Here is a 26305-nt window from a genome sequence, read left to right on the forward strand (position 1 = left end):
TTGTGGAGATTTTTTTTTATATATAGTAAATTGTGAAGTCTTTTCAATATAGTTGGCAATGAACCGAGCCAATTCGAACAAAGTTTGAGACTCAATTCGACAATTAGTTTGTTGGACTAGGTTCGTGAATGAAATGAGTCGAACTTGAACTGAAAATTAAGTTCGTTAATTAAATGAGCTGAATTTGAGCTATATAATTTGACTTGTTTGGTTCACGGGTTGATTCATTTACATATAACAATTTAAAAATATTTTTAAATTTACATATTTGATTCTACAAATTTATTTAATAGATACCAAATTTGTTTTTTGAGTTATGTGGTTTCTCATTAAAAATTGGTATAAATTTCAATTTATTTATGATCTAAAATTTATTTGTTTTTTATTTTAGAGTTATGTGGTTTAAGCTAAGGAATCAAACTGTGTTTGTGAACTCAACTGGAGTTGAGCGAGCTCTAGAGTTGAGTTTCATGTTGAAAATGAACTGAACCTAAAGAGCCGAATCAAATTGTTCGTGAACTTTAAACAAACCGAACTCGAGCGAAAAAAGAGTGTGTTAAACTCGAATAGAGTTTCAAGCTAAACCAATCCTACTTTTCAAAAGTTTATACTTGTCTTTTTCTACAAAATAAAGATGGTGTTAGTACTTTAATCTGAAAATTTCTCTTCCCACCCCATGTTTATTTTATACCCCCTAATTGACGTTTTTGCCCTTGCAAAGTATTTGGGTTTCTACGAATTGATGTTTTTCCAACGTTTAACAATTTCGGTTAATAAAAACTGCTCGCTAATTTTTTTGGTTTATGTTAACTTATATATAAACAAAAGCATAACTCCTCTCTTCATTACATTTCCGCTTTCAAAAAACCACCACCCAACATCTTCAACCTCTGGTGCGCGATTTTGAGCCCTACTTCAACATCAAACTTCAACTCATACTTCATCAAGTAAGTTCCTTATCTTTTTTATCATTTTATGTATTCCTCATCACCATTAACATTTCTCTTCGTTTTTTTTCCTCCCTAAGCAAATTTCTATCTCTGATTTTGTGTTAAATTGTTGATTATATTGTTTGAATTGTTGATTATTAATTAGTTGTTAGATTGATTAGATATTAGCATGAATGCATTTGTCTTCCATAACTACAAAATATAAAACGCAAAAAATTAAATTAGCCACATATAATACTTAGAATCCTAATTAGACACTATAATAGTAATATGAAATTTGTACAACAATTTATAAGCCATAATTAAGCCAAGGCAAGCCAAAGTAAGCAAAGGCTACTACGCAAGAAACTTCAAGTCCCAAAAAACATCGATTCGTTGAAACCGAATGATTCGGTGTCAGAAAACCTATGAAACTAACACCTATGATAGCTAAAAAAACGAATTTAAAGCGAAGGTTACCTTAAGATTGAGCTTCAATGCATGTGGAAACCCTTAGCATATGTTCCAATCTTGATTTCAAGCCTTTAATGCGTGTGAAAACGGATTTGATTCGAATTGGATTTTTAATTGTGTATTGATGAAGAATAAGAAGTGACAGAAGTTCTGCTGATATAAAGGATCACTACGTTAACCGAATTTTTTAGCGAACGGTTTCTAAAAATCGAAGTTTGTATCTTTCGGTTCGTATAAACCGAAATTTTGTGTTCCAAATTTTTTCAATTTTTCGAAGGAAAAAATGAGATTTTAGGGGGTATAAAAGAAACATGGGGTCAGAAGAGACATTATCTTGATATCTTCATGTATATATTGACTTGTGCAATACACATTCACCTTTCATATAGTTGGTCCAGTGGTGATTAACATTGTACTTGGTAGGGAGGACCATTGTTTGATTCCCACTTGATGTCAGAAATGACCCTCTGGTCAGATTAGGTGGTCTAGTGGGCCGAATACTTGTGGTGAAAAAAATAAAAATTAAGAAGGGAGACGGTAAGTAGTGTATGTGTAGGGTATGATAATATCCATCTTCTTGCCCTCAGTTTAATAAAATATCTGTATTTAGATCTATAATCGCGTAGAAAACAACTTTTGTATCCGTGTCCATATTCTATGGATACCTAAATACTCATACCCGTACCCATTGCACGTACTTTTGCTAAAAATAAATCGTAGAAAAATTTCAAACATTTTAATGTTGACACGTAAAAATTATAAACAAAATTATTACTAATCTCACTCGAATTCATATCTTTGTTGACATGTTCACATTGTATTTACATTATGTTATAAATAAATATGTTTCTTAAAAATGTGTAACAGTTTAATAGTGTTGTATTTTTTTAAAATTGATATATATATATATATATATATATATATATATATATATATATATATATATATATATATATATATATATATATATATATATATATATATATGGAGTCAGGATCCGTTGACACCAACTAGTTTGACACCAAATGTTACACCTCTCAATAACGTTTTAACCGATATAAATTTTATAAAATCCACCGTTGGATTGAAAGTTTACATCATATAGATCATTTGTGTAAAATTTCAAATAAATCCAAAATCATTTGATATGTTATTGAGATACATCAAAATTAACGGTTTTTGTATTTTTTTAAATGCCGTTAATCTTTATGTGTCTCAATAGCATATCAAATGATTTTGGATTTGTCTGAAATTTTACACAAATGATCTATATGATGTAAACTTTCAATCCAACGGTGGATTTTATAAAATTTATATCGGTTAAAACGTTATTGAGAGGTGTAACATTTGGTGTCAAACTAGTTGGTGTCAACGGATCCTGACTCATATATATGGGTTGTTAATTTACAACCAACCAAAAACATTAAGGTGTAAATTAGCAATGCACACATTTTCTAATAGGACAAAACAACCTTGATATTTACTTATTTAACACTAGAAAATTTGGGGTTAGTTAGGTAAAATTTATTAAATGATGTGCACCAATTTGCTAATTTACACCCAAACAATTATAAATATATACAACCATAATAAACAGAAGACAACCTAGGAAATAAAAAAAGACAACTTGAGAAAATATATACAATCCAATTTTATTTTATTTTTAAGAAAAAACTATAATTTTATGTAAGTCTTGCTTGCGTAAAAAACTAATTATGTAAGCCTATGCTATTTGGATTCACGTGAACTACACTTATTTTATTTTTCATGCTTCAGATTATTTTTTTTATACATGCTTCTTGCCTCTACTCACCTTACAACCAAAAACGATGAATTTTTCATGCTCCAGTTTATTTAAAAAAAAAAACGATGAAACAAGTTTCTTGAAAGAGAAACTATATATGTAAATTGGAATAAAAAACTCTTTAAATAGGTTGTTTATTTAGGTTGCACATATTTATAATTATGTGGGTGTAAATTAGCAAATGAGTTTACGACATTTAATAAAAGTTACCTAACTACCCCTCAATTTTTTAGTGTAAAATAACTAAATGTCAATGGTTTTTTGTCCAAAGTGAAAATATATGCATTGCTAATTAACACCTTAACGTTTTTAGTTGGTTGTAAATTAATAACCTATATGTATGTGTAATTTTTATGGATACCTATGCTCGTATGCGGATGTTTACTCTATCTATTGTGAATTTTTTTACGGGTACACTGAATATGAGTATGAGTCCGATTGCCTGAAGGCACTATTAATCAACCGGATATATCATTATATGACTAGTTAATATTCATTGAAAAATAGTAAATGTGTAAAATGAATAGGTTTCTATATTGATTCACGGAGTCAACAACCAAATAGGCATTGAATAAATGATTTTTGCATATACTAAGCACAGTTGTGAATGTACAAGGAAGGGTGAATGCATTTTGCAAACATCAAGATGGAAAATATATACCTCCATTGAAATGGAATATAATAAAATGAAAATGAACCTAAAAGTTAAATGTAATTGTTTTTAAATGACCAAATACATTTAATTTTTTAAATTATCTTTGCTTCTATTTACATGACAACAAACTAGGACAAGTGGATAGGGATTAGAAGAGAGACATTAATTATCTGAGTCAGATTGTTGTATTATGATTTGAAATTTTCTATTCTTAGAGCTTGACCCTTAAGGTTAGGGATAATAGGGTTAATTTCCCTCTTACCCTTTAAAAGCCACACTTGTTGGAAGCTGCATCATAAAAACGTGGTCCTTTCTTTCATACTCATTCTAACCGTTTTCTTTCTTTACATCTCATTACTCGGTAAGTTCTCTCTTCAATCTAGCTTTCATCACCTTCCCAACAAGCTCCAAATTCTGGTTCTCTCATTTCTCTCCATAGTTAATTGATCTACATTAAACAATCTCACACACGCACACGCGCGCACATGCTTACTATAAGTTATTGTTATAGTTTATGTATACTTTTGATAGAAGGTGCATTTGTGTCTAACACAACATCTGATTACCATTGACATGTATGTATGTGATTGTGCCATGTCTGATGTTTGTATCTGTCTCGATGATTAATAGGTTATAGTTATATAACACATGCATGTATTGTCACATTTTTATGTAATTGTAGATCATAATATAAACCTTACATGGCCTAGTGTCATGATCATCACCCATGCAATAGTTTAGGATTTGAAAAATATTACAATTATTATGAGTAAATGTTGTAAATTTGTGTGTCATATATTCATGGCAGATAATTGTAGGATGCCCGGTAGTCTTGCAATGGAAAATGACGGAAGTGCTCCAACAGTTAAGGCTAACACCATCGACGAGCTTCACTCGTTACAGAGAAAGAAAAATATAACTCCCAGCGCATCTCAGACCGACTTACATACTCTTTCTGAAGAAGAACGAAACAAACAACAACTCCAATCTATAAGGTATGTGTTTGGATCCTCTATGTAATAATTGCAGTTGTTACCGAGGATCCAAATATATTGTTACATTAGAAGTGACTATTGCATTATGCCATTATGTGTTTACAATTTTTCATGTGTCTGGATATTCTTTATACCTATAATAATACAATCGTGACATGGTTTAATTTAAGGATTTCATTCTCAGCTTATAAAGAAAGGGTTTAATTTTCATTATACAACAAAGTTTCATTTCTTAATCAATTAATCACCTCAAGCATTTCCTCCTATTATTTTCCTTTCCTCCTAGCTTTTAGGATCTGGCGATGATGTGTAGTTTTTATAATGCTTTTGTTTCACAAACAAAATGTGTTTTAAATTTTAATAAGTTTCGTGTTTTTTTTTTATTTGTTATTTTTCTCTAATATATATATAATATATAATATATAATATGTATTATTATTTGCTGGTACTAACAAAAAAAAAATAGTGTTATTTCTCCGGTGCAAAATAACAATATTATTTGTCCAAACCAAAACAAAATCATCTGGCGAAAATTATGGGAAGAAAGAAAACGTGAAAGTAATAATATTCATGTCAAAAAGTATTACGACTTGCTCGTTTTTTTTTTTAAAAAAAAAAATTCTTTCGTGCTATTTATTTTCACTACATTAATAGTATTTGGTTAAGCAACAAAATGAAATTTATTGTTGTAATTGTAATAAAAAAAACTTATTAGTTAAAGTACAGTATTTAAAAGTGGTAGTAGTAGAGTACGTGATTAATTATTATTATTATTATTATTATTATTATTATTATTATTATTATTATTATTTTTTGTTAAGATGATTAATTTTTTTTATTGATAATAATTTAATTAATATCTCATTCGGTTTAATATAAGCAACAAAAATATTATGTTTCAGTTATGACAAAAAAAAACTTATGTTTTTTATTTTATATATAATGTGTTAAAACTAAAATTCTCTTATGAAATAGTAAAATATCATATCATATTAGTATTAAAAAGTGGTAGTAGTAGACTACCTTTTTAAAAAAAAAAAAAAAATCAAGGATACTATTAGAAAAACATTTTGGTATTATAAAGTAACAAATAATTTAAGACAAAAATATTCTAAATAAGACATATATAACGATACAAGATAGGGTGCCAACAAAGGTGGGGTGATGAGTACTCTTCCGTTCAGTCCCCTATATTACATACTCGACCCCTACCCCTCGTTCCCACCTCGGGGGAGTTTTTCTCCGAAAAATATATAAATTTAAAATTATGCTATTCTAGCCCAAATATTTTCTAACTAATGTTTTGCAAATAATAATTAAATTATTTATATATAAAAATATTAATTAAATGATTAATCACATATATATTTATGTGGTGATATATTTATTTATTTATTTGTTAATGAAACAAACAGTGCATCTCTAGCATCATTGACAAGAGAAACTGGGCCTAAGGTAGTGAAGGGAGACCCATCTAGTACTAGTAGATCAGAAACAAAAGGGGTTGCTCATGTACCTCACCATCGTGTCACACCAACCATTGCTGTCAGTGATAGTGCCCTCAAGTTTACTCATGTTTTCTATAATCTTTCCCCTGCAGGTTCTAACTCTTTTACTCTTTCTTTTCATTCAAAAACTTTTATCATTGTAGTACGTTTTCATTAAATAAAATGTAATGTCTTTTTTTCCAACTAAGCTTCTCATCATCATATAGGATATATAAGTCTCATTCCTTATGTTATTAGATAATGTCAAACACTATGTCTTAATTACATTAATATGATATGCATTTTGTGTTTTAATTTACTAATTGAATTTTTTAAAGATAAGTAGTGTTACATCATTCCGTACATGATCAATTCAATTGTGCGAAAATGTCTCATAACAATTTGCACATCAATTGGTCAAGTATGACAAACTTAATAAAAGTCAATGAATTGAATAGTTTAATCTGAGTTGACTTCAGAACGTGTCTAAATCAGATTATTTTTAAGAACCGACTTTTGTTAAACTTAATATTTTTTTCTAATACCAAATCTAATTTTATAGCCAAGAAAAAAATGTAACATATTTGTCCAACAATATGGTTTTAGTAAATAATGATGTATATTAGCAAAAGTATTAGTTAATGTGAAAACATGGTGCAGAACTTTATGAGCAAGCTATTAAGCATGAGAAAGGATCATTCATAACTTCAAATGGTGCATTGGCTACACTTTCTGGGGCCAAGACTGGAAGATGTCCTAGAGATAAGCGTGTGGTCAAGGATGATCTTACTGAGAATGAGCTTTGGTGGGGAAAGTAAGCATCTTTTCTTTTATTTAATTTTCACCATATACTATATAATTAATTATGTTATGTATAGTAGTAATTTTTTTCCTTCTAATATTAGTATAATATGCATGTGTTAATTTCTTTTCTATTTGATGGTAACATTATTATACTTTTGAAGGGGTTCCCCTAACATTGAGATGGATGAGCACAGTTTCATGGTGAATAGAGAAAGAGCTGTTGATTACTTGAACTCTTTGGATAAGGTCATTTCTCACTTTTTCCACTCATTTTATGCAAAATGAATCTTTATATTATTGCAATTAAGTTTTACTTATCTCTTAACCGAACTCTAAACTGTTAAAGCATTTTTTTTTTAAAAGGAAAAAAATTAAATAGCCTCTATAGCGAATTTATTTTAGAAAGAAATTGAGACTGATCAACCGGAAATAGACAGAATTCTAAGAGAATATAGTTGAATTTGCAGGTTTTTGTGAATGATCAATTCTTGAACTGGGATCCGGAGAACAGAATCAAAGTCAGGATTGTCTCTGCTAGAGCTTATCATTCACTTTTTATGCACAACATGTAAGTTATTACTCTAAGTTAAGCAATAGAATAATTTACCATGACTTTGTTATTTGCATTCATTATAGTGACACTTCTGATGAAAGACTTGTTCGGTGTTAGACATGTGTACGTCACGTGTCTGACACTAACATGACACTGAAACATGTGATCAGATTCATTTTTTCAGATTATTACTTGTGTCGACGTGTCATCAGTTAATTAGTTTAGTTCTCATGTACAATGGTGTGTGGCAGGTGCATTCGACCAACTCCTAAAGAGCTTGAGAATTTTGGCACACCAGATTTCACTATTTACAATGCAGGACAGTTTCCATGTAATCGTTATACACATTACATGACATCTTCAACTAGCGTTGATATTAATCTTGCAAGGAAGGAGATGGTTATCCTCGGAACACAATATGCTGGTGAAATGAAAAAGGGTCTTTTTAGTCTCATGCATTATCTCATGCCTAAGCGCCAAATCCTTTCCTTACACTCTGGCTGCAATATGGGGAAAGATGGTGATGTTGCTCTCTTCTTTGGACTCTCAGGTATACCATAAAAGACTTTAACGTTAGTATAAAATTAATTTACACTATAAAAAAAAATGTTATCTGAAATGCGACTCAGATAACACTTCGAAAGAATTATCTGTAAGTGTTCCTGTTAAGGTTATGAAGGTACCTGACTGATAGCGTATCAGGCCTAGGTCTTAGAGATTTTCTGTGTTTGTGTACAAAGTGAATCAAATGATAACTGAATTTAGGAGTCTTATATATCCCTTACTCCCTCAGGACGTAGAGAGTTAGGTGGTAGGAGGTGGTTACCTCTCCACGATCTCTCCGGCTGAGGAAGGCGAGGTCACAACGCCAATGGGCTCATCGTGCCGTTGCGTCTTAATTGGGCCTAGCTTTTATCTTTGGAGAATTACTTTTGCCTCCCTACCAGTTACTCGCGTGCCCTACACCTTTCCCTTTTTACCCTTCCGCAACTTAAGTAGCGCACGTTATAAAAATGAGAATTTCTGACAAATGTCGTCCGCTACTTAAATAGCAGACGGGGGTATTTTGGTAAATTCGTAGGGCATGCGGCAGAATGAGTCAGAGTAGGGGGCAAAAGTAAACCTCTTATCTCTGACAGTGTTATAACGGTACACAGCCCCACAAGAACAAGGCTTTGATGGCGAAGTGCTTAAGAGAGCCGTGATTATAACGGTACAATAAGTATCTCTCTAATAGATACCACATTGGTTGATAACGGTTAAAAGCGTTATTGTAGTTAAATAAAAGCACTGTCTGAACCTTCTTCATAATGATAATTTTTTTTCCTTTTCTTTATATTATCGTCTACATTAGGTACCGGAAAAACCACTCTTTCAACGGACAATAATAGGTATTTGATTGGAGATGATGAGCACTGTTGGAGTGAGAATGGTGTGTCTAACATTGAAGGTGGTTGCTATGCAAAGTGCATTGATCTCTCTAGGGAGAAAGAACCTGATATCTGGAATGCAATCAAGTTTGGTACAGGTATATTACCTTATTAATCTAAGTCTACTTTAATATCACTTCATCTTTAATTAACTCTCATGGGAAATGCATTTTGATTTGTTTTTTATCACTCTCTTGTCAGTGTTGGAGAATGTTGTTTTTGATGAGCATTTTCGAGGAGTTGATTATAGTGACAAATCAGTTACAGGTAAGTAATTACTTCAATTTTTAGTCGCTGAGTACATAACCGTGAGAATAGAGCTCTGCACTGTAATATTTAGAAGCTCTAATGTGTAGTATCTACTAGTTCACCATGGATTTCCACCGTGATTTTTCAAGCACACACGAAGAATTATTTAGACATTAAACAACTAAGTTGACTAAATTCATCATATTTTATGGGGTGCATCATATAGACATGTCTTACACATTTGAATCGCGATTTGATAAATATTTCTGTCTTGTATTGCAGAAAATACTCGTGCAGCTTATCCAATTGAGTACATTCCAAATGCGAAGTTACCTTGTGTTGGTCCTCATCCGAAAAATGTTATACTTTTGGCATGTGATGCATTTGGTGTGCTTCCACCTATTAGTAAGCTAAGCCTGTCACAGACGATGTATCATTTCATCAGTGGATATACAGCTTTGGTAATGTCTAAATCACTCTCCAATATATCTTAGTATTAGTAATATACACGACACGCAACATCTACACTGACACATAGACACCAATTATAATTTGAAGAAATGGAAGTAATTGAATGTAACCACACATGTCAATGTTAGACACTGACACACGTTGGATACTCGAACACGCCTTCAACTTGAGGTGTGACTGTTATATAGGGTAATATTGCTTCTTTATGTATCTATCATTCCTTAATTCTTTTATGAATCATAACTGAAGGTGGCTGGAACAGAAGAGGGTATAAAGGAGCCACAAGCAACATTTTCAGCTTGTTTTGGTGCAGCATTTATAATGCTACATCCCACAAAGTATGCAGCCATGCTTGCTGAAAAAATGCAAAATCACGGTGCTACTGGATGGCTTGTTAACACTGGTTGGTCTGGTGGAAGGTATGCTATTAGTTATGAATATGATCATTACTAAAATGTCGATTTTTTTCCCTTTCTTTACAGAATCTGAAATTAACTTGGTTCATGCTTCACTCTATTTGCAGCTATGGTTGCGGAAGTCGCATTAAACTACCATATACCAGAAAAATTATTGATGCTATTCATTCTGGAAGCCTATTGAATGTTGAGTACAAGAAGACTGAGATTTTCGGGCTTGAGATACCTACTGAAGTGGAAGGAGTTCCCTCTGAAATTCTGGACCCCGAGAACACGGTTAGTTGCGCTTGAACTCTCTACCAGTTTTTAAATAGCGGTCGCTGCAAACAATTGCATCGCGATCACTAATATTTCAGAGAATCTCAATTAGATATGGCTGATGCAACCACAATTGCAGTCGCATAGTGGTTTTGACAACATTAAAAAACCATTATGTCGCGGCCTAGATCCTAATTTCGGACCTTTATTTAAAACCAGCTCAGTACACGTTATTCGGTCCTATCAATTTTCAAACTTTTTAACCTTTGGATATTTTTCTTCCTTTGCAGTGGTCAGACAAAACAGCATACAAGGAGACATTGTTGAAGCTGGCTGGATTGTTCAAGAAGAATTTTGAAACCTTCACTGACTATAAGATTGGTGAAGACAGCAAATTGACAGAAGATATTCTTGCAGCTGGTCCAATCTTTTGATACTTAAGAGCACTCCTTCCCCACTCTTCCTCTCTGCATCAAATGTCTGTTGATTTTGCATTTATTGATTCATTGAATTTGAAGGAAAAAGACGATATTTAAGTACAAGATAGCCGTCATACTTAGAAACTTAGAAGAAAGTTCATGTCATTTTGTTGTTATTCAAATGAAGTTATGTTGTCTGTTTTTGGTTTGGCAGAAAAGTTGTGAGGGATATTAAAAGGACAAGTTTGCAATAATTTTTTTTGTGGAAGAAATATTTACCTATCTTTTCAGACAGTTATTTCTAACTGATTTTTTTTACTTAGCTACAAACTGCTTTATCAATAACCTTTGAGTGTTATGTTTTTAATATTAAGATTGACAAAGATTTTCCAAAAAAAAAAAAAAAAAAAAAAAAAAGATTGACAAAGATTTACTTCTGTCTTATCAAGCCTTGAGATTTTGGGTGTGTGAGCACCACGTGCCATCGTTCTCACATTCATACTACCATGTATCTCATCCGACTTGCTCTCGCTTCCCGATTTTGTTGTTAGGACCTCTTCCAACTTGGGGGTCCCAAGCGAAGGTGTGTTCCTTCCAAGGGTTTCTTTTATGTTGTTTCGCGCTTCAGATCTCATTGACAGGCACTAACTTATTGGTTCTTTCCATCTGCAAAAACTAAAGTATTTAATTTATATAACGCATTTCTTGTAAGCACAAGAAGTATCCCACAAGAAAATTACAATATCAAAGATCAGTCCTTACAATGTCTTCTATACCCCAAACCTGATTTATTGCGTAATAGCCCTGTTCTATATCATAAATGGAATACTCACATCCAAATTTAAAATGCAAAATCACAAAATCACAATTTATACGCAAACCTATCACAATTAGCTTTAACTAGGTAACATAAAGCTCCACCAGCATGCACCATAAACTGTCTAATTTAAAATACTAGAGCAGTCCATAAATCCTAGCTCTACTGGCAAATGCTGATACTGCTAGGTTGGACGCCTTTACCTGGATTCGAACTTGGGATCTCACAGTTGTGTGAGTTTTAGTGGTGGTTGCCACTTCGTCTACGGACGGGGAAAAAATGCCAGAGCATGCTCCAAACACATCAAACACATTCAACCTTCTTCAAGTTTCAACACAGCACCTATGTTTATACTTGATTACAACCACTCCTAACAACTTACTCTTATGTAACGGATCACCTAAATGTATGAAATTAATATGATCTCAACAACCTTTAGGTCCCAATAAGTTTTGCTTGACACTACCTGTCAACTATATTATGTTACACAACAACCATATCGTACGACATATACACCATTCCTATATCCTTAGGATCACCTAAGTTTCATTCTACACGAGAATTACCTTTGTAACAACACACCTCATATAGCAATGGGAAGAAGAGAAAAAGAAAAAAAAAAAAAAAAGACTCTTGCAGTATTGCACCTCCAATATGCACCACAAATACCCAACTCCAAAGCCTGTTCCAATATTTCTAAACAAACAGTTATGTGCGGTGCGGTTGATATATATTGATTGTTATTGATTGTAATCAAAATTGATAGGATCTCAGTTGTATTTAGATTATACCGTTCACGTTTATATAAATATTTGTACAATCCTTGCTATTAGAAAAAGAGAAATACTCAAATTCAAGTATTGTTATTCCAATTACATTTAGTATCATACATGCAATGAATATCATAACTCTTAGGGCCATTCTGTAAATAGAATTCTTTATGAGTAATACTAACTTAATCTAGCCTGATGGTAACTGATTCTGTCCAATACAAACAAAAGACTGTTCAGTGAATATATTTCCAAGCCTGTTGCATGATTTCATCATTTATGAAGGGATGTAAAGACCACATTTGGCAGTAGCTTTCCAGTTCTTCCGATAACACGTTCAGATCTAAAGCAGAAACAATTCGTTCCTGTAACAAAATGGAAGATTTTAAGCGCTCTTCATTTGGCCGACAGTAAAGTCACAGAGAGATCATTGATTACCTGCATCAAATAGTCTTGCTTGACCATACTGTATACAATAGCCATCAGAGGAGCTAAACTTGTGTAATCAGCATTTTCCTTAAATTTTGTAGTTGTGACATCAGTTCTTCCAGAGTGACATATATCAGTATTTTCCTCCTGAGTAAGAAGCAATTGCTTATCTAGTGAGCTAGAATTCTATAATTTCCATTATTACATATATATCAGAAATCGTGTAAATGATGCACAAATCTAGTATAGGTGTATAACTAACATTTTTGTTCAAAATTATTTTGAACAATCTTGACATATCTCTATCAGTATCAAGCCTTATATCAGATAGTATATGTAAAACGATAGAATTTGCACAAGAAATTCTCTCAATTCAAAATTTAATAGTATTACCAAATCATTATATATTCCTTGCTCATTTAATTTAACATTGTCCTGATCTGAAAGGGCTGATAATTTTCCATGTATACTTTGTGTAACATTTGTTACATTAACCAGTATATCTTCAAGTTCATCAAGTACTACCTTTGCTGCAAGACATGACCAACTAGTTAATTGTTAAACAAAAAGAAAGAAGGCAGGATCACTAAGATGGCTATGAAATTATTCAACCCAATAAAGTGCAAAGAAAAAAGATAGAAACTTTGCAACAAGGAGCATGAGGCTTCACAACTACAGCAAGGAAACAGACAAAGTTTATGTGTGACTTTTTTTAGGTTTACACCCAAAAAATATATACAACAGAAAACTCAATGAAAACTAAAAAGCTGGACTAACAACTTATTCTTCTTACACCGACCGCAAGAAAGGGGCCTTGATTTTTCCGGAATGAATATTCGTATCAACGATAGCCAGTTCTTAAAAAACAACTTAATATGTAAAAGAACATTTTATATCAGAGTCAAAAGGAAGTTCTTTACTGCTTAAGTAATGCGATTGGAAAGAATTATTGAAAAATAGAAAACAAACATCTTCATAAATTAAGCTGAGGTTGTTTGTTCCAGGCATAAATGTTAAATGTAAGCCAAGAAAAGAGCGCAGACAGCATAAATAAAGGCTCAACAGTCCAAATGGTTAAAAGAGAAATGTATATAAAAAGAAGCCATACCATCTCTGATTTGGTGAAGAAGTCCTTGTTTACATGAGCCCACTTCCATATGCATATTTTGCCATGTTAAAACAATTAATTATTAATATAATCAGAGCAAAGAAATATCAAAAAAATAAAATAAGTATAGATGTATACTTCATAATGACATTTCAAGTGTGGATGTGTTTATATAGTTTCTCAAATTGTCATTAGACAAGATTCACAAATCACGACAAGACGGTACACATGGTTTTGATCCGTGCATCAAGTGGGAAAAAGATTTTGTAGTTATTGCACACAGATGTGTTTTGGAACAAAAAGAACATTAGATGGTCAATTGTTGGGAGTTCAATCAAAATTTGAAGGCAAAGTGACAAAAATAAAGTGGATAAAAGAATTATCAGGAAACGGAAAACAGGTGAAAAGGTCCATTTAAAAATAACATAATTTGTGAATAAAAGTTAGAGTAATAATTATTGTAAAACTGAACAGTTTGATGAATAATTATAAGAATAAAAGTAGTATTCCAGAATTCAGTATGCACTAAAAATTACATTAAAAAGGAAGATTCATGATTGCACCAAAAGAAGAAGGAAAATATCCGACTTGATAAAGAAGGTTAAAAAGGAGTTGTATTGTAGTTAGACATAAATATAAGCAAGCATTCGTTCAGACTTGCAGAATGCCCCAGTATTGTCAATCGCGGATAATAGCAGTTTGTTCAAATTCCGTTACGTTATAGTGATATAGCCTCTACTTGACAATACATACTGTATACTATATATAGTGTGTTGCTGTATTGTGGGCATTATTGAGTTGTTAAAATTTCACTAAGCTATAACCGCTATTTGACAACACAGGAATCCCTAAGCTCGTAATGAAACAATCTATCCCTTCCTCTTAACTACCAAAAAAATAGAGATTTACTTACAACTGGTTGCATTCTGGACAACATCTTTGCGATTCTTACATTCAAAGTTGACATAGGACTTAAGTCTTTCTGTTTCATTAGCTTTAATGATATTGTTGATTAATTTAGAATTCGTATTTATAGAAGGCTTCCGAATAAACTCTGCACGACAAAAGCAAAAAATAGAAACATCAGTTTAGAGATAGCAATATCAAATTCATTATTTTACAGTAAATACCAACATATGGTAAACTAAATTCTGAAGAATACCTAATGCTTGTTGAAAGCCATACAACAGCTTGCTTCCTGCGGTTCCCAATTCATCAAATTTTGTAATCCTATCATAGGGTAGCTGTTGAGAAATATGAAATTATACAGATATATTCTGTGATAAAACAAGTACAAAATGATCCTATTGGAGCACTAATTCCAAAATATAAAATATTTTATATAAGTATGGTTAGTGTTTATATGGTTTGCAGTAGGTCTTAAAATCAATTCTTTATTATGTATTTCTTCTACAAAAATACAAAATATATCAAGAATTATAACTCATGCTTAAAATGTTATATCTGCAAAATATTGTACTTTAAACTAATTCATTTCACTCTTCATATAGACATGAATTTGTTTATTGATCGGAAATTACTTAGGGAACTCCGTAAAAAAACTATGACATGAAGCATTGATATGGACAAAGACACCAGACACGACACTATGACGCTGACACAGATAATAATTTGAGAAAATAAAAGCAATTGTATGTAATCACAAGTGTCAGACAATCAGAAACGCGTTCAATCTGAATTTTCGGTGTTCCCTATTCTAGTAAAATGTGATTTATGTATGAGTTTGGAAAAGGTATCTATCCTATCCCCTATATGATAACTTATTTTTCAACCTTACAAAAACATATTCCAATGAAATATTAAATTTTGAAGGTACATCAAAGACAAGCAGCATATAAAACATTTAGAAATTACCCTGTCATGAAATCTCTGAATTTGTGGAAAATTTGTTTCTCTAATTCAGAAATTGATTTGTCTTCTATGCTTCCCATTCTGCATTTGATATGAACAAAATAGTGTAAATTATTGATTAATAAAAAGAATAGCTTCTATGTGAGAAATGACATCTGAAAGTAACATTATAAAATGCATAAAGAAGGGTTTTCTAGCAAGTTGAGTTGAAAGCGGTAGAGAATGTATTTTACTGTATTTGATTGAGCTGATGGGAAGAGATAATACCTGTGATGGCGTAGGCGTGGTCGGAAGCCGCAGGGAAAGTGGATGGCGGCCGGACGTGACCGGACGGAGGGGGAATGGTGGCAGAACTCGCACGATAACAGTGTTCAGTGTTGTATCGTGCGTGTATGTGTCTCTGAGAGAGAGAGAGAGAGAGAGAGAGAGAGAGAGAGAGAGAGAGAGAAGGGAAATTAATTAGGTTACCCGTTCAAAAATTACTTCTTTCTTTTCTATAACTATAAAGCGTTTCATTTGTTAAAGGGCAAGTACTGGACAGAACAGTACAAGACAGAACAGCACAACACATGACAGAATAGTACAGAACAAACTTTTGGGATATTGAACATTTTTTTGTCTTATACGATATTTTGTTAATAAAATGGTATTTTGGCATTTTAGACAACTTGTACTGCGGACAAAAAGTTGTGCTGTGGTTTAGTGAGGTACAAAAAATTCTGTTTTTTTCCTGTCCATTGCTTCCCAGTTTGTCCAGTTCCTGAAACAGTTTTACAATCAAACACAGTACAACTACAGTTGTCCTGTCCAGTCCCTTATTTTTAGCGAATCAAACGGACATCGCACTTTTTATACGGTGGACCAAACATAGTGGCATTTTTTTTTTGGTACAAGATGAAGAAAAAAGGAAAAGACAAAAAAAAATTATCTAAAAAAAATTGTCCCACTAGCATCAGCTAGTAGGAGAAGACTCATTTCATCCGGCGGAACAGCTATAGGAGAATAAGCTTCAGGGTTGCGAGCTCCAAACTTGGCCAAGAAATCTGCACAAGTGTTCCCCTCCCGAAGAGTATGCAACAACCTAACCCTCCAGTTTCTAGTGAGAAGATCCTTTAAGTTATAGATAATCGCTGCATAGTGGTGCCACTCATTTACATGATTAGATAACAGCTTAATCACGATTTTGGAGTCAGAATAGCACCACAAATCCTTAATGTCCAGCTCCCACACCAAAATTAAACATGGTACACTGCCAATAATTCCGCATGAAGGATATTCGAAAAGCCTATATTTCCAGCAAAACCGTGCACCCACGCCCCGTCAGAGTTCCGAATCAAACCTCCGAAGCCAGAGATACCTGGATTGCCGATGCTACTCCCATCAACATTCAGAATCATCCCGATACCACCATGTGCATTCCAGCGAACCATTGTAGTGGTTGGACTTATGTTGGGTTTAAGAAAACACGTTCTTAGCAGTTGAGTCAGGTTCTCGGTGTTCGTCCTGAGAGTAAAGTAAGAGGCTACTTCATTTTCCATACACTGGAGATTCCTCGCGCGCCAAATCCACCACACTGCAGCTAGAAACAGAAAACTAGAGGGACCATCTATGCCATTGTGCAGCCATCCATACAAATTATCACCCTGGAAGAATGTCTGGTCCACAAAACCGATAGCTTTCCAGAAACACTTTATGAACTCACAATTTCTTAAACAGTGTAAGGTTGTCTCTTCGTCAATGTTGCATCTAGGACACAAGTTAACCTGAAGCAAACCTCGATGGGAAAGCATAGTTTTAGTTGGAAGGGCATTATGGAGAGCTGTCCAAATAAAGAACTTTATCTTCTCCGGTGTTGGGATGTGCCAAACCCAATTCCAGGTGATATCCTGTGAACTTAATTCAGTTGATAGGGACATTACATATAGTAGGAGATGGAGGTTCCAACCCCGAACGACTTATTCACCTTTAAAGTTGAATTTCTAACCATTAAATTACTAGACCGAAAAAGTATCACAATACATTACAAGTTCATACAAAAAATGTTTATTTAAAAAAAAGGAAAGAAAATTTCATGCGAAAATGAGGTAGGATGGAGGGGTGGAGATAATCTCATATGACATTTTTATCATGTAGAATCTCATCCAATCATGTTTTGTACAATAAACATTTTTAATTATTTATAAAATAATGGAGGGTTGAAATGGAGACTTGAGCCTTCGGTTAACAAAATTTTGGTTTAGTTTTTTTTAAAAAAAAAAAAAAAAAGCAGGGGAGAAAATTCTCCCTAAGTAAATGAATATCCACTGGGGCGTATAATATGATATTTATGTCCGCTCCGTTGAATAAATATGATATCCCTGTTTGCTCCATATCCTTATGGGTATCCGCTACGCAGATAATCTGTGGATATTGAGGTACCCACAAATATTTATAGATATCCATTGATGACTATTTTTTTTAATAAAATTGTTATTTAAAAATAAAATGCTTTTAGCTTTTTTAAAAGACATAAAAATTAACATATAATATTCATACATTTTTTTCAGTCAATTTGAAAACATAACTTATTTTTTTAAATCTAGTCCATTGTTGTGTTTGAGTTTTGTTTGATTTGGTTGTGATTGCATTTCTTTAACTCTATTGTAAACTTGTGTAGTCTACCTCGGTACGCCTTGTGCTGGGGAGGCTGTTTGTGTTAATATATTCCATTTTAGTTTCTTCAAAAAAAAATAGCTAATATTTAAAAACGGTGATCAAAATACAAGTAGTATAGTGATCTGAACAAAAGATCCAAATATAATAACATCAAAACATAATATAAAATCCAAATATAATATCCATCCATAAAAAGACTATCTTTTTTTTGTTAGGTAGAAAAGACTACCTTTTTATAAAATAAAAATACTAGAGTTTATAGTATTCAAGAAGTAGAGATATTTAAATGTAACAAAAAAAGAAGTAGAGATATTTAAATAATTTTATTAATTTATAACCGGTATTGATATCCGCGGATACGGTAATATCAAACTACGTCCATATCCACTAAATACGAGTAATTAAAATATCCATTATTTATATTATCCGTAAATATCTATTAAATTATCCGCTATCGTCTCTTGTCCCTGACAGATTTTATGTCGGGTACAAATTTTTTTTCTTCCATCCTTCCTCAAGACAAGATGGAGATATGCAAATCCGATTGGATATAAAATTGGGTTTTCTATCTTTCGCCCCATGCCTAGCATGATCAAATGACGTAAACTTGAATTATTTTTTTTCTACCCCCAACAATCTTCATTCTACCCCAACATTTTTCAAAAAATACCCAATATACCCGTATTAAAAATTAATATATTTTAATTTTTTTTTTGTCGTATTATACTGTTCCGGTAGAATTTTCATCCTCTCAAAAAACTGTTCCGGTAAGTATTTATCGTTACCGGTAAGTTAACTTTACCGGTACACACTTTTTAAAAAGTGTTCCGGTATGTTAATATTACCGGTACACTTTTTAAAACTAAGGCACTGTTTGGTAGAATTAACACCGGTACACTTTTTAAAAAGTGTACCGGTAACATAAACATACCGGAAAACATTTTAAAAAGTGTACTGGTAATATTAACATACCGGAACACTTTTTAAAAAGTGTGTACCGGTAAAGTTAACTTACCGGTAATGATAAATACTTACCGGAACAGTTTTTTGGGAGGTTGAAAATTCTACCGGAACAGTATAATACGACAAAAAAAATTAAAATATATTAATTTTTAATAAGGGTATATTGGGTATTTTTAAAAAAATGTTGGGGTAGAATGAAGATTGTTGGGGGTAGAATTTCCGTAAACTTTTATACCATTTGCTGGATAAGATAATAATTACAGTAATTTAAAAAGGGGCAAAAAGATATATGCAAGTCACTTTCATAGCATAGCATAGCATAGCATTGCTGAATGAATTAGAAGAGTAGTACAGTAGTGGCTTACTCAGTCTGTAAAAAAAAGGTGCTTCTTTTGCTGCCTCTGATTCCCAATCTTCACTTTTCCAACCAATCCATTTCTTACATTACAATTTACAACCACATCTCATCTCTTCTTTGTCCTTTCTTAATTATCTTGTGGCTCTCTCAGATTCAATTTCCCTTATATTTATACGCTCATTGTCTTTAGATTCTACCACGTCACTATTAATACGCTCACATTCTTTAAACTCTTCCAGAGTGTTGGGATTTTGATTAGTTTGGATTCTGCTACTGCTCGGTAAGATTCTATAGCTTTTCTTCAAATTTATTAGGAACAATTGCTTTCAAATTTTATAAGTGCCACTTCTTAGTATATAATTTATATTGAAAATTTGTGTCTTTAAGTTTCATTCATGGTTTTGAATTTTAACCCTCAATCAGATTTGCCATCTATTTTTGGTTCCATTAGTTGGTGACAGTCTAGTAATGTAGTAATTATTTTAGTTATTTTCAAGAAATTTCATTTTTGTTGTCCAGAAGTCTAGTGACTAGACTCGGCCATTTTTAAGTGTGGATTTCCGTGTTCGAACTCAGACAACTGCATATTTAGTAGTGTTTCTGCGGCAGGCACTACGAACTGAGCTGTACTTATGGGACATATATTTCATTCTATGTAGCACGACATATATGATTGACACCGACACATGGAGTCACATTCAATCACTTTCATTTTTCGTAAATGTTTTATCCATGTCGATGTCAATGTTGTGTTTGGTGTCCGTGTTTGTACTTATGCTTATTCTAACTTGCCTTTGTTCTGTTTGTGTATTTGTCCATGTTTTGTTTTGCCACTTTAATGTGACTGTAGTTGAGACTGTATCGATTGCATTTGAGTGTAGTTCTCTGCAATATCAAGGATCGCGACCACAATTTTACACGTTGATCAAGCGAAACCTCAATTCTTATTATTTGTTTTCTTCAGTTTTTTCCTTTGTAAATAGTTTATAGAGAGAGGTATTGATGTTGATTGTGCCTAAAATATGAGTATCAATGCATTATACACTCACAATTTTTTTTTTGAACACACATTCTTGATGTGTTACATCAAGTTTTTTTCCCGCTAATTCTTGGGTTGAAATTTAGGTCGAGGGTTGAAAGCCAATATAATACAGGGTAGTTTTGACCTAATTAGAAATTAATAACAATAAACCCTATGATGTTCCTTTGTATATCTATAAATTGAAAATCTTATCCTTCTTTAAGCTCTGTTTCGGTAAACTGAACTTTGATCTCTTTCACATTTTATCCAGTATAAAGCAAAAGACTTAGGCCTGTCATTAAAATTATATCGAGCTATGCTAGGAAAAAACCGAAGAATTATGCTCCCCTTCCGAGTTATTAAGAATTCCACTGTTTTGCAATGTGAAGTTTATATTTCTTGTTAGCACTATTTGTTGCCTAACAGATATGCCTTGAACATCAAACATCGTGAAAATTCAATAAGAAAACAAAGTACCATGTTTCTGAAAAAGTAAGAATTTCATCAGAACTAAAGCTTAATGTAAAAATGTTTGTTCTCATCTCCTGTATCTTTTAAGGCAGTTTTCTCAAGTTTCGTATTTCATACATCTAGTGTAATATGACTCAGTATTGTCAAATAGTTGCTATAGGGGTGCTACGCTACAGCGTTGCCAAATTTAATCAAACCACTATTGTTTCGTTATACATGATTTAGTACGAAGTGTTGTCAAATAGAGGCTATTGCAGCGCTATAGCACTGTAGTGTGGCGGAAATTGAACAAACTGCTATATTCTGCGATGTGCGATTGACAATAGTGATTTGATCTCATATGTTCATATTTCTTTATCCTAATCCTTTGTTTCCCTCTTTGGAAGATTATATTTTTGTAGATGGGAGACGTGGCAAAGGACCTTACAGCTGGAACTGTTGGAGGGGCTGCACAATTGATATGTGGACACCCTTTTGATACCATCAAGGTCAAGCTCCAAAGCCAGCCTACACCACTCCCTGGTCAGCCTCCCAAGTATGCCGGCGCATTTGATGCCGTCAGGCAGACAATAGCAGCCGAAGGTCCAAGGGGTTTATACAAAGGTATGGGCGCCCCACTCGCTACGGTTGCAGCCTTCAATGCTGTCCTATTTACAGTTAGGGGACAAATGGAATCAATAGTGAGGTCCCATCCTGGTGCTCCCCTCACTGTGAATCAGCAGTTTGTTTGTGGAGCTGGAGCTGGTGTTGCTGTTTCCTTTCTTGCTTGCCCAACTGAATTAATCAAATGCAGGTAGCTCTGTTGGTCTCATTTTCTTCCTTTTCTTTCAATCGACGTGTATAGATTTTTAGTGACTGAATTACAAAGTTACTCAAACTATGTACTGATTTTGTACTTAATTATTTTGTTCCATTATTAATATCATCAGGTTACAAGCACAAAGTGCACTTGCTGGCACTGGAACTGCAGCTGTGGCTGTTAAATATGGAGGACCGATGGATGTGGCCAGGCAAGTTCTCCGGTCAGAGGGGGGTATGAGAGGTCTTTTCAAAGGCTTGGTTCCCACAATGGCACGTGAGATACCTGGAAATGCAATAATGTTTGGCGTATATGAAGCATTAAAGCAACGGTTTGCAGGTGGCACCGATACCTCTGGTCTAAGTAGAGGTTCTCTGATTGTTGCCGGAGGCTTGGCTGGAGGTTCTTTCTGGTTCCTTGTTTACCCAACCGATGTTATTAAAAGTGTGCTTCAAGTAGATGATTATAAGAACCCTAAGTTTTCGGGTTCATTTGATGCTTTCAGAAAGATTATGGCTTCTGAGGGATTCAAAGGCCTATATAAAGGTTTTGGTCCTGCAATGGGCAGAAGTGTTCCTGCAAATGCAGCATGTTTCTTAGCATATGAGATGACAAGATCAGCTTTAGGATGAATAATTCTTATGGTAAAGCTTATTATCAAATTGTCATGTTTTTTTTCTTCTTTTGTTCCCAAAACTTTTCCACTCCATTAATTACCATATGGGCCATACATGCTTGTCATTTGTTATTACTTCAACCAACAGTCATTGTTTTATCCAAAGAGGCTAAGGGCAAAACTCACACGATGAAGCATAGACACGGCCATTGAACGCAACACTGGTAACAATTTGAGTAAATTAATTAATTGAATGTAATCACACGTGTCACTATCCGACACACTGATGTGTCAAACATCATACACACCTTTTCTTTGAAATAACTGCATCAGTACTGTTACTTCTATGATGTTTCCCCCGCAAAACCTCGCACCAAAAATCCTTCGAACCAGTTTGTAATTTCCTCCCCAACTTAAATATACAATCCTTGTTCATAACATCTAATCGCATTAATCCCAATCCTCCACAACTTTTATGTTTTGTCACTACCTCCCAGCCAGTATCGCCCCAGATGAACTTACGTTGAAGTTTATGAATCTCTTCAATACAAGTTTTTGGTATAAAATTAGTCATCATCGGATATACCGGAATGGCTTCCATCACACTCTTCACCAAAGTCACTCTACCGGCAAACGAGAGTTGATTTGCTTTCCAATGCATAAGCTTAGCATTTACCTGTTCAATAACATAATTGAAATAACCTCTTTTTGGAGCTCTCCCCAACAGAGGAGCACCAAGATATTTACCAAGAGAATTGGTCTCTCTATATCCTGAATGCTCTGTAATGTTCCTATTTCAATAATATTAATACAAACTACATTCATCTGAACTCCATTCATTACATTGTTACTGTCATTATAGCTCATCAGAAACCTTAATCAAATATATGACTTATGATGGAAGAATATAAATACCAACACAACAGACATTTACAAAGCATGATAATAAGCAAACAAAATCACATTCAATTGCACCAAAATAGAGAAACCGGGTGGGAAAAGAAAATGAATAAGCAAATAAGTAAACACATATCCTTACTTACTATTTGGAAACAAAAAATTAACATGAAATTAAAATCACTCCTTGTACTATTGCCAAGTTTCTCTGCATTAAAGTTTCACAACTCTAATAGAAATTTTGAACCATAAGAAAAGAATATAGAAACTGAATACTATAGACACTTGACAAAACACTTTGCATACAAGCTGGAAATCCTAATAACCATCGTCATATGATTCCTAGGGAAAAACATGAAAGACAACTAATTATTTATTCCTCCAATTGAAAGAAGACTTTCTTTGTAAATTCCCATCGGAAAAGAATATCCTTCCGCTCTGACACCTATCTCATCAATTATCTGGGTGTTTATATCAATCCAAACTAGTTCATCATTATTTTGTTTGAAGCAAATGCCCTTTTTCCCGAATCCAATGGGACACTTAATGGAAGGTACGGGTCCAACAATAAAGAGTTTGATCCATGATTCCTTCACACCGAGTTCACCCAAAATTGAAATGTGAAAAGTTGTAGGTTTGGAATAATTTGATATCAAAGCAATTGACTCATTTAACACCACCAAGCGTCTATTTACGATAAAATCACAACTTTCAACCATGTCTAACAACATAGGTGTTGTAAACAACACCTCGTTGCTGAAGTCATATGACACCAAAATGCCTGTTAAATTAAATAAATCATTGTTAGCCCACCAATGACACACTCCATCCATGTACACTGCTGCACCATCTTGTGGTTGATCATATGCACAATGAGCAATATCACGCATATCAATATCAAGTATCCTCCAAGAGTTATTTCTAAGACTATATATCTCCAACAAGGGGTCATAAGATCTATCTTCCCAGGGCACATCTTCATCATCATCGGTTAGATCAAAAAATATAATATATCTAATCAGCTTATAGTCATCTCTAACATGGTCATAACCAAATCCATCAAACAGACAAACAGGATCTCGATAAGGAGGTACATCCTCGTCAGGGCTGGGAGGAATGAACATGTATTCCGCAGTAGCCGGGTTCCATAATACAGCTCGAAAGATACTTACCATTCCTCTACTCCTCAGATTCCCGAGACAGAGAATGCCATTAATACTAGTTGAACTTAAAATATAAAGAGTACTAACCACCTCTTGAATTGGAGGTGGCAAATCTAATTTGACCCTATTCTCAAATCTGTCATCGGAGAGCAAATATAGCGTGTAATGAACAGGTAGATCATTGTCATATAATAAGAGTAATGTAACACCGTAATTGGAACGATGATTATTAGATAAGAAATGGTTGCGCAGCATATTCATGAAATGAGGGTTTTCAAATAATAGGGACCATGATTTGCTTACGCATCCAAAACGCTTCAAAGATTTAAGAGGTAGTTTTGATAAAATAGAGAAGGAAAAATCATCAGGAATATAAGAATTGTTGTTTACCTTTACCTCTTCATTCGTCTCAACCACTTTAACAAATTTCTTCATTTCAACTCAATTAGTGTTTGTGATAGCGGAAGAGATTAGAGAGAGTGAGGGGGGTTTTGTGATTTTATATTTTGTGGTTTTACGAAGCAAACAAGTAGTATCTTCTAGTATTTTTTTTTGGACAGATCTCTTCTAAAAATTAACACTTGAACAAGTAATATAATATCGCAATTAATACAAATTTGTCAAAAAAAAAGAAAATAATTAATGCAGATTTTGTTTCTTTATTAAGTTTTTTGTATTAAACACTACTTTTTAATATTTGTAAATATATCATTTCACAATAAATCAAATCATGCATCATATCGTTGAACTTAGATATGATTTTCACGTTTTTTCAACAAATTCAAATATTTTAATATTATTCTAATATCCTATAAATAATATTATTTTGTATTTTCTTAATTATTTTTTTTATGATTTTAGTAACTTTTTTAATTATTCTAACAAAAAAAAACTTTTAAAACTTTTAATATGATTGATCCAACTACGATTTTAATATTTCGATATTATTACCTATCAATTTTTTTTAATATTATTGGTTTATAAAGATTAATATTTATTTACCACTTAATCATTAATGTATATAATTATTAAAAAACATTTATTTTCTAGTAAAAAAAAAGAACTTAAATTTTATAATGTGTATATATTTTATTGTAATATTGTTAATTTTCAGTGATTCGTTATATTTAATCGGGTTGAATAAATTTTTTATCGATTCAAAATTACTAAATTTAATTTTTCATCTTCATAAGAAAATGTCATGTTTTGATCCCAAAAAATGTTTATGCATGCAATTTTTTTCATGTCGTAAATTCGATTTATGTTTCTGGTGATTTTGCAAAATGGTCAAGATGGGGGGTCTGAAAGTAATACAGGAGGCCTAAAAAGCAAATTTTAAGTTTCATTCATGGCTTTGAATATTAGTCCAGATTTAGTTTTGCGTTTGGGCCATGTAAGTGCCACCCAAAATCTGTCCTCATA

The 26305-nt window shown here is 33.0% G+C and overlaps 4 protein-coding genes across 5 annotated transcripts; 2 read left to right on the forward strand and 2 right to left on the reverse strand.

Annotated features, from left to right (window-relative positions):
• The first annotated feature begins 4112 nt into the window (after positions 1–4112).
• Positions 4113–11361, forward strand: LOC123921479 (phosphoenolpyruvate carboxykinase (ATP) 1-like). The gene is made up of 13 exons (XM_045974045.1): positions 4113–4223; positions 4671–4857; positions 6273–6457; positions 7005–7158; positions 7310–7394; positions 7616–7716; positions 7953–8251; positions 9056–9229; positions 9333–9398; positions 9663–9841; positions 10101–10270; positions 10375–10543; positions 10816–11361. Exons 2-13 carry the CDS (start codon positions 4682–4684, stop codon positions 10957–10959), a joined length of 1902 nt encoding a protein of 633 aa, XP_045830001.1. The 5' UTR covers positions 4113–4223; positions 4671–4681; the 3' UTR covers positions 10960–11361.
• A 1244-nt stretch (positions 11362–12605) lies between these two features.
• Positions 12606–16405, reverse strand: LOC123924763. The gene is made up of 8 exons (XM_045977730.1): positions 16208–16405; positions 15944–16021; positions 15231–15298; positions 14982–15122; positions 14069–14110; positions 13354–13490; positions 12970–13107; positions 12606–12896 (listed from the first exon to the last, which is right to left on the reverse strand). Exons 2-8 carry the CDS (start codon positions 16018–16020, stop codon positions 12768–12770), a joined length of 732 nt encoding a protein of 243 aa, XP_045833686.1. The 5' UTR covers position 16021; positions 16208–16405; the 3' UTR covers positions 12606–12767.
• Positions 16406–19930: 3525 nt separating this feature from the next.
• Positions 19931–22948, forward strand: LOC123924300 (mitochondrial carnitine/acylcarnitine carrier-like protein). Of its 2 annotated transcripts, none has more exons than XM_045977142.1 (3): positions 19931–20196; positions 21810–22201; positions 22338–22948. In XM_045977142.1, exons 2-3 carry the CDS (start codon positions 21810–21812, stop codon positions 22837–22839), a joined length of 894 nt encoding a protein of 297 aa, XP_045833098.1. In that variant the 5' UTR covers positions 19931–20196; the 3' UTR covers positions 22840–22948. The 2 variants fall into 2 exon arrangements, with proteins under 2 accessions (XP_045833098.1, XP_045833100.1); XM_045977144.1 differs by having other exon boundaries at positions 19933–20196; positions 21795–22201.
• Positions 22949–23803: 855 nt separating this feature from the next.
• Positions 23804–25362, reverse strand: LOC123923554 (F-box protein CPR1-like). The gene has a single exon (XM_045976250.1). The coding sequence runs from the start codon at positions 25316–25318 to the stop codon at positions 24086–24088; it is 1233 nt and encodes a 410-aa protein (XP_045832206.1). The 5' UTR covers positions 25319–25362; the 3' UTR covers positions 23804–24085.
• Between the last annotated feature and the right edge of the window lie 943 nt (positions 25363–26305).

This window comes from Trifolium pratense, linkage group LG4 (genome assembly GCF_020283565.1).
Source record: "Trifolium pratense cultivar HEN17-A07 linkage group LG4, ARS_RC_1.1, whole genome shotgun sequence".
Lineage (NCBI taxonomy): Eukaryota > Viridiplantae > Streptophyta > Magnoliopsida > Fabales > Fabaceae > Trifolium > Trifolium pratense.

Excerpts from the sequence above, each read along its gene's own strand:
- LOC123921479 (XM_045974045.1), top strand. The coding sequence starts at position 4,682 with ATGCCCGGTAGTCTTGCAATGGAAAATGACGGAAGTGCTCCAACAGTT. Across the intron at positions 9,399-9,662 it reads TAGTGACAAATCAGTTACAG|AAAATACTCGTGCAGCTTAT; the intron begins GTAAGTAATTAC and ends CTTGTATTGCAG. Across the intron at positions 10,271-10,374 it reads ACTGGTTGGTCTGGTGGAAG|CTATGGTTGCGGAAGTCGCA; the intron begins GTATGCTATTAG and ends CTCTATTTGCAG.
- LOC123924763 (XM_045977730.1), bottom strand. The coding sequence starts at position 16,020 with ATGGGAAGCATAGAAGACAAATCAATTTCTGAATTAGAGAAACAAATT. Across the intron at positions 15,299-15,943 it reads TTCAGAGATTTCATGACAGG|GATTACAAAATTTGATGAAT; the intron begins GTAATTTCTAAA and ends ACCCTATGATAG. Across the intron at positions 13,491-14,068 it reads TCTTCACCAAATCAGAGATG|CAAAGGTAGTACTTGATGAA; the intron begins GTATGGCTTCTT and ends CATGTCTTGCAG.
- LOC123924300 (XM_045977142.1), top strand. The coding sequence starts at position 21,810 with ATGGGAGACGTGGCAAAGGACCTTACAGCTGGAACTGTTGGAGGGGCT. Across the intron at positions 22,202-22,337 it reads ACTGAATTAATCAAATGCAG|GTTACAAGCACAAAGTGCAC; the intron begins GTAGCTCTGTTG and ends TAATATCATCAG.
- LOC123923554 (XM_045976250.1), bottom strand. The coding sequence starts at position 25,318 with ATGAAGAAATTTGTTAAAGTGGTTGAGACGAATGAAGAGGTAAAGGTA.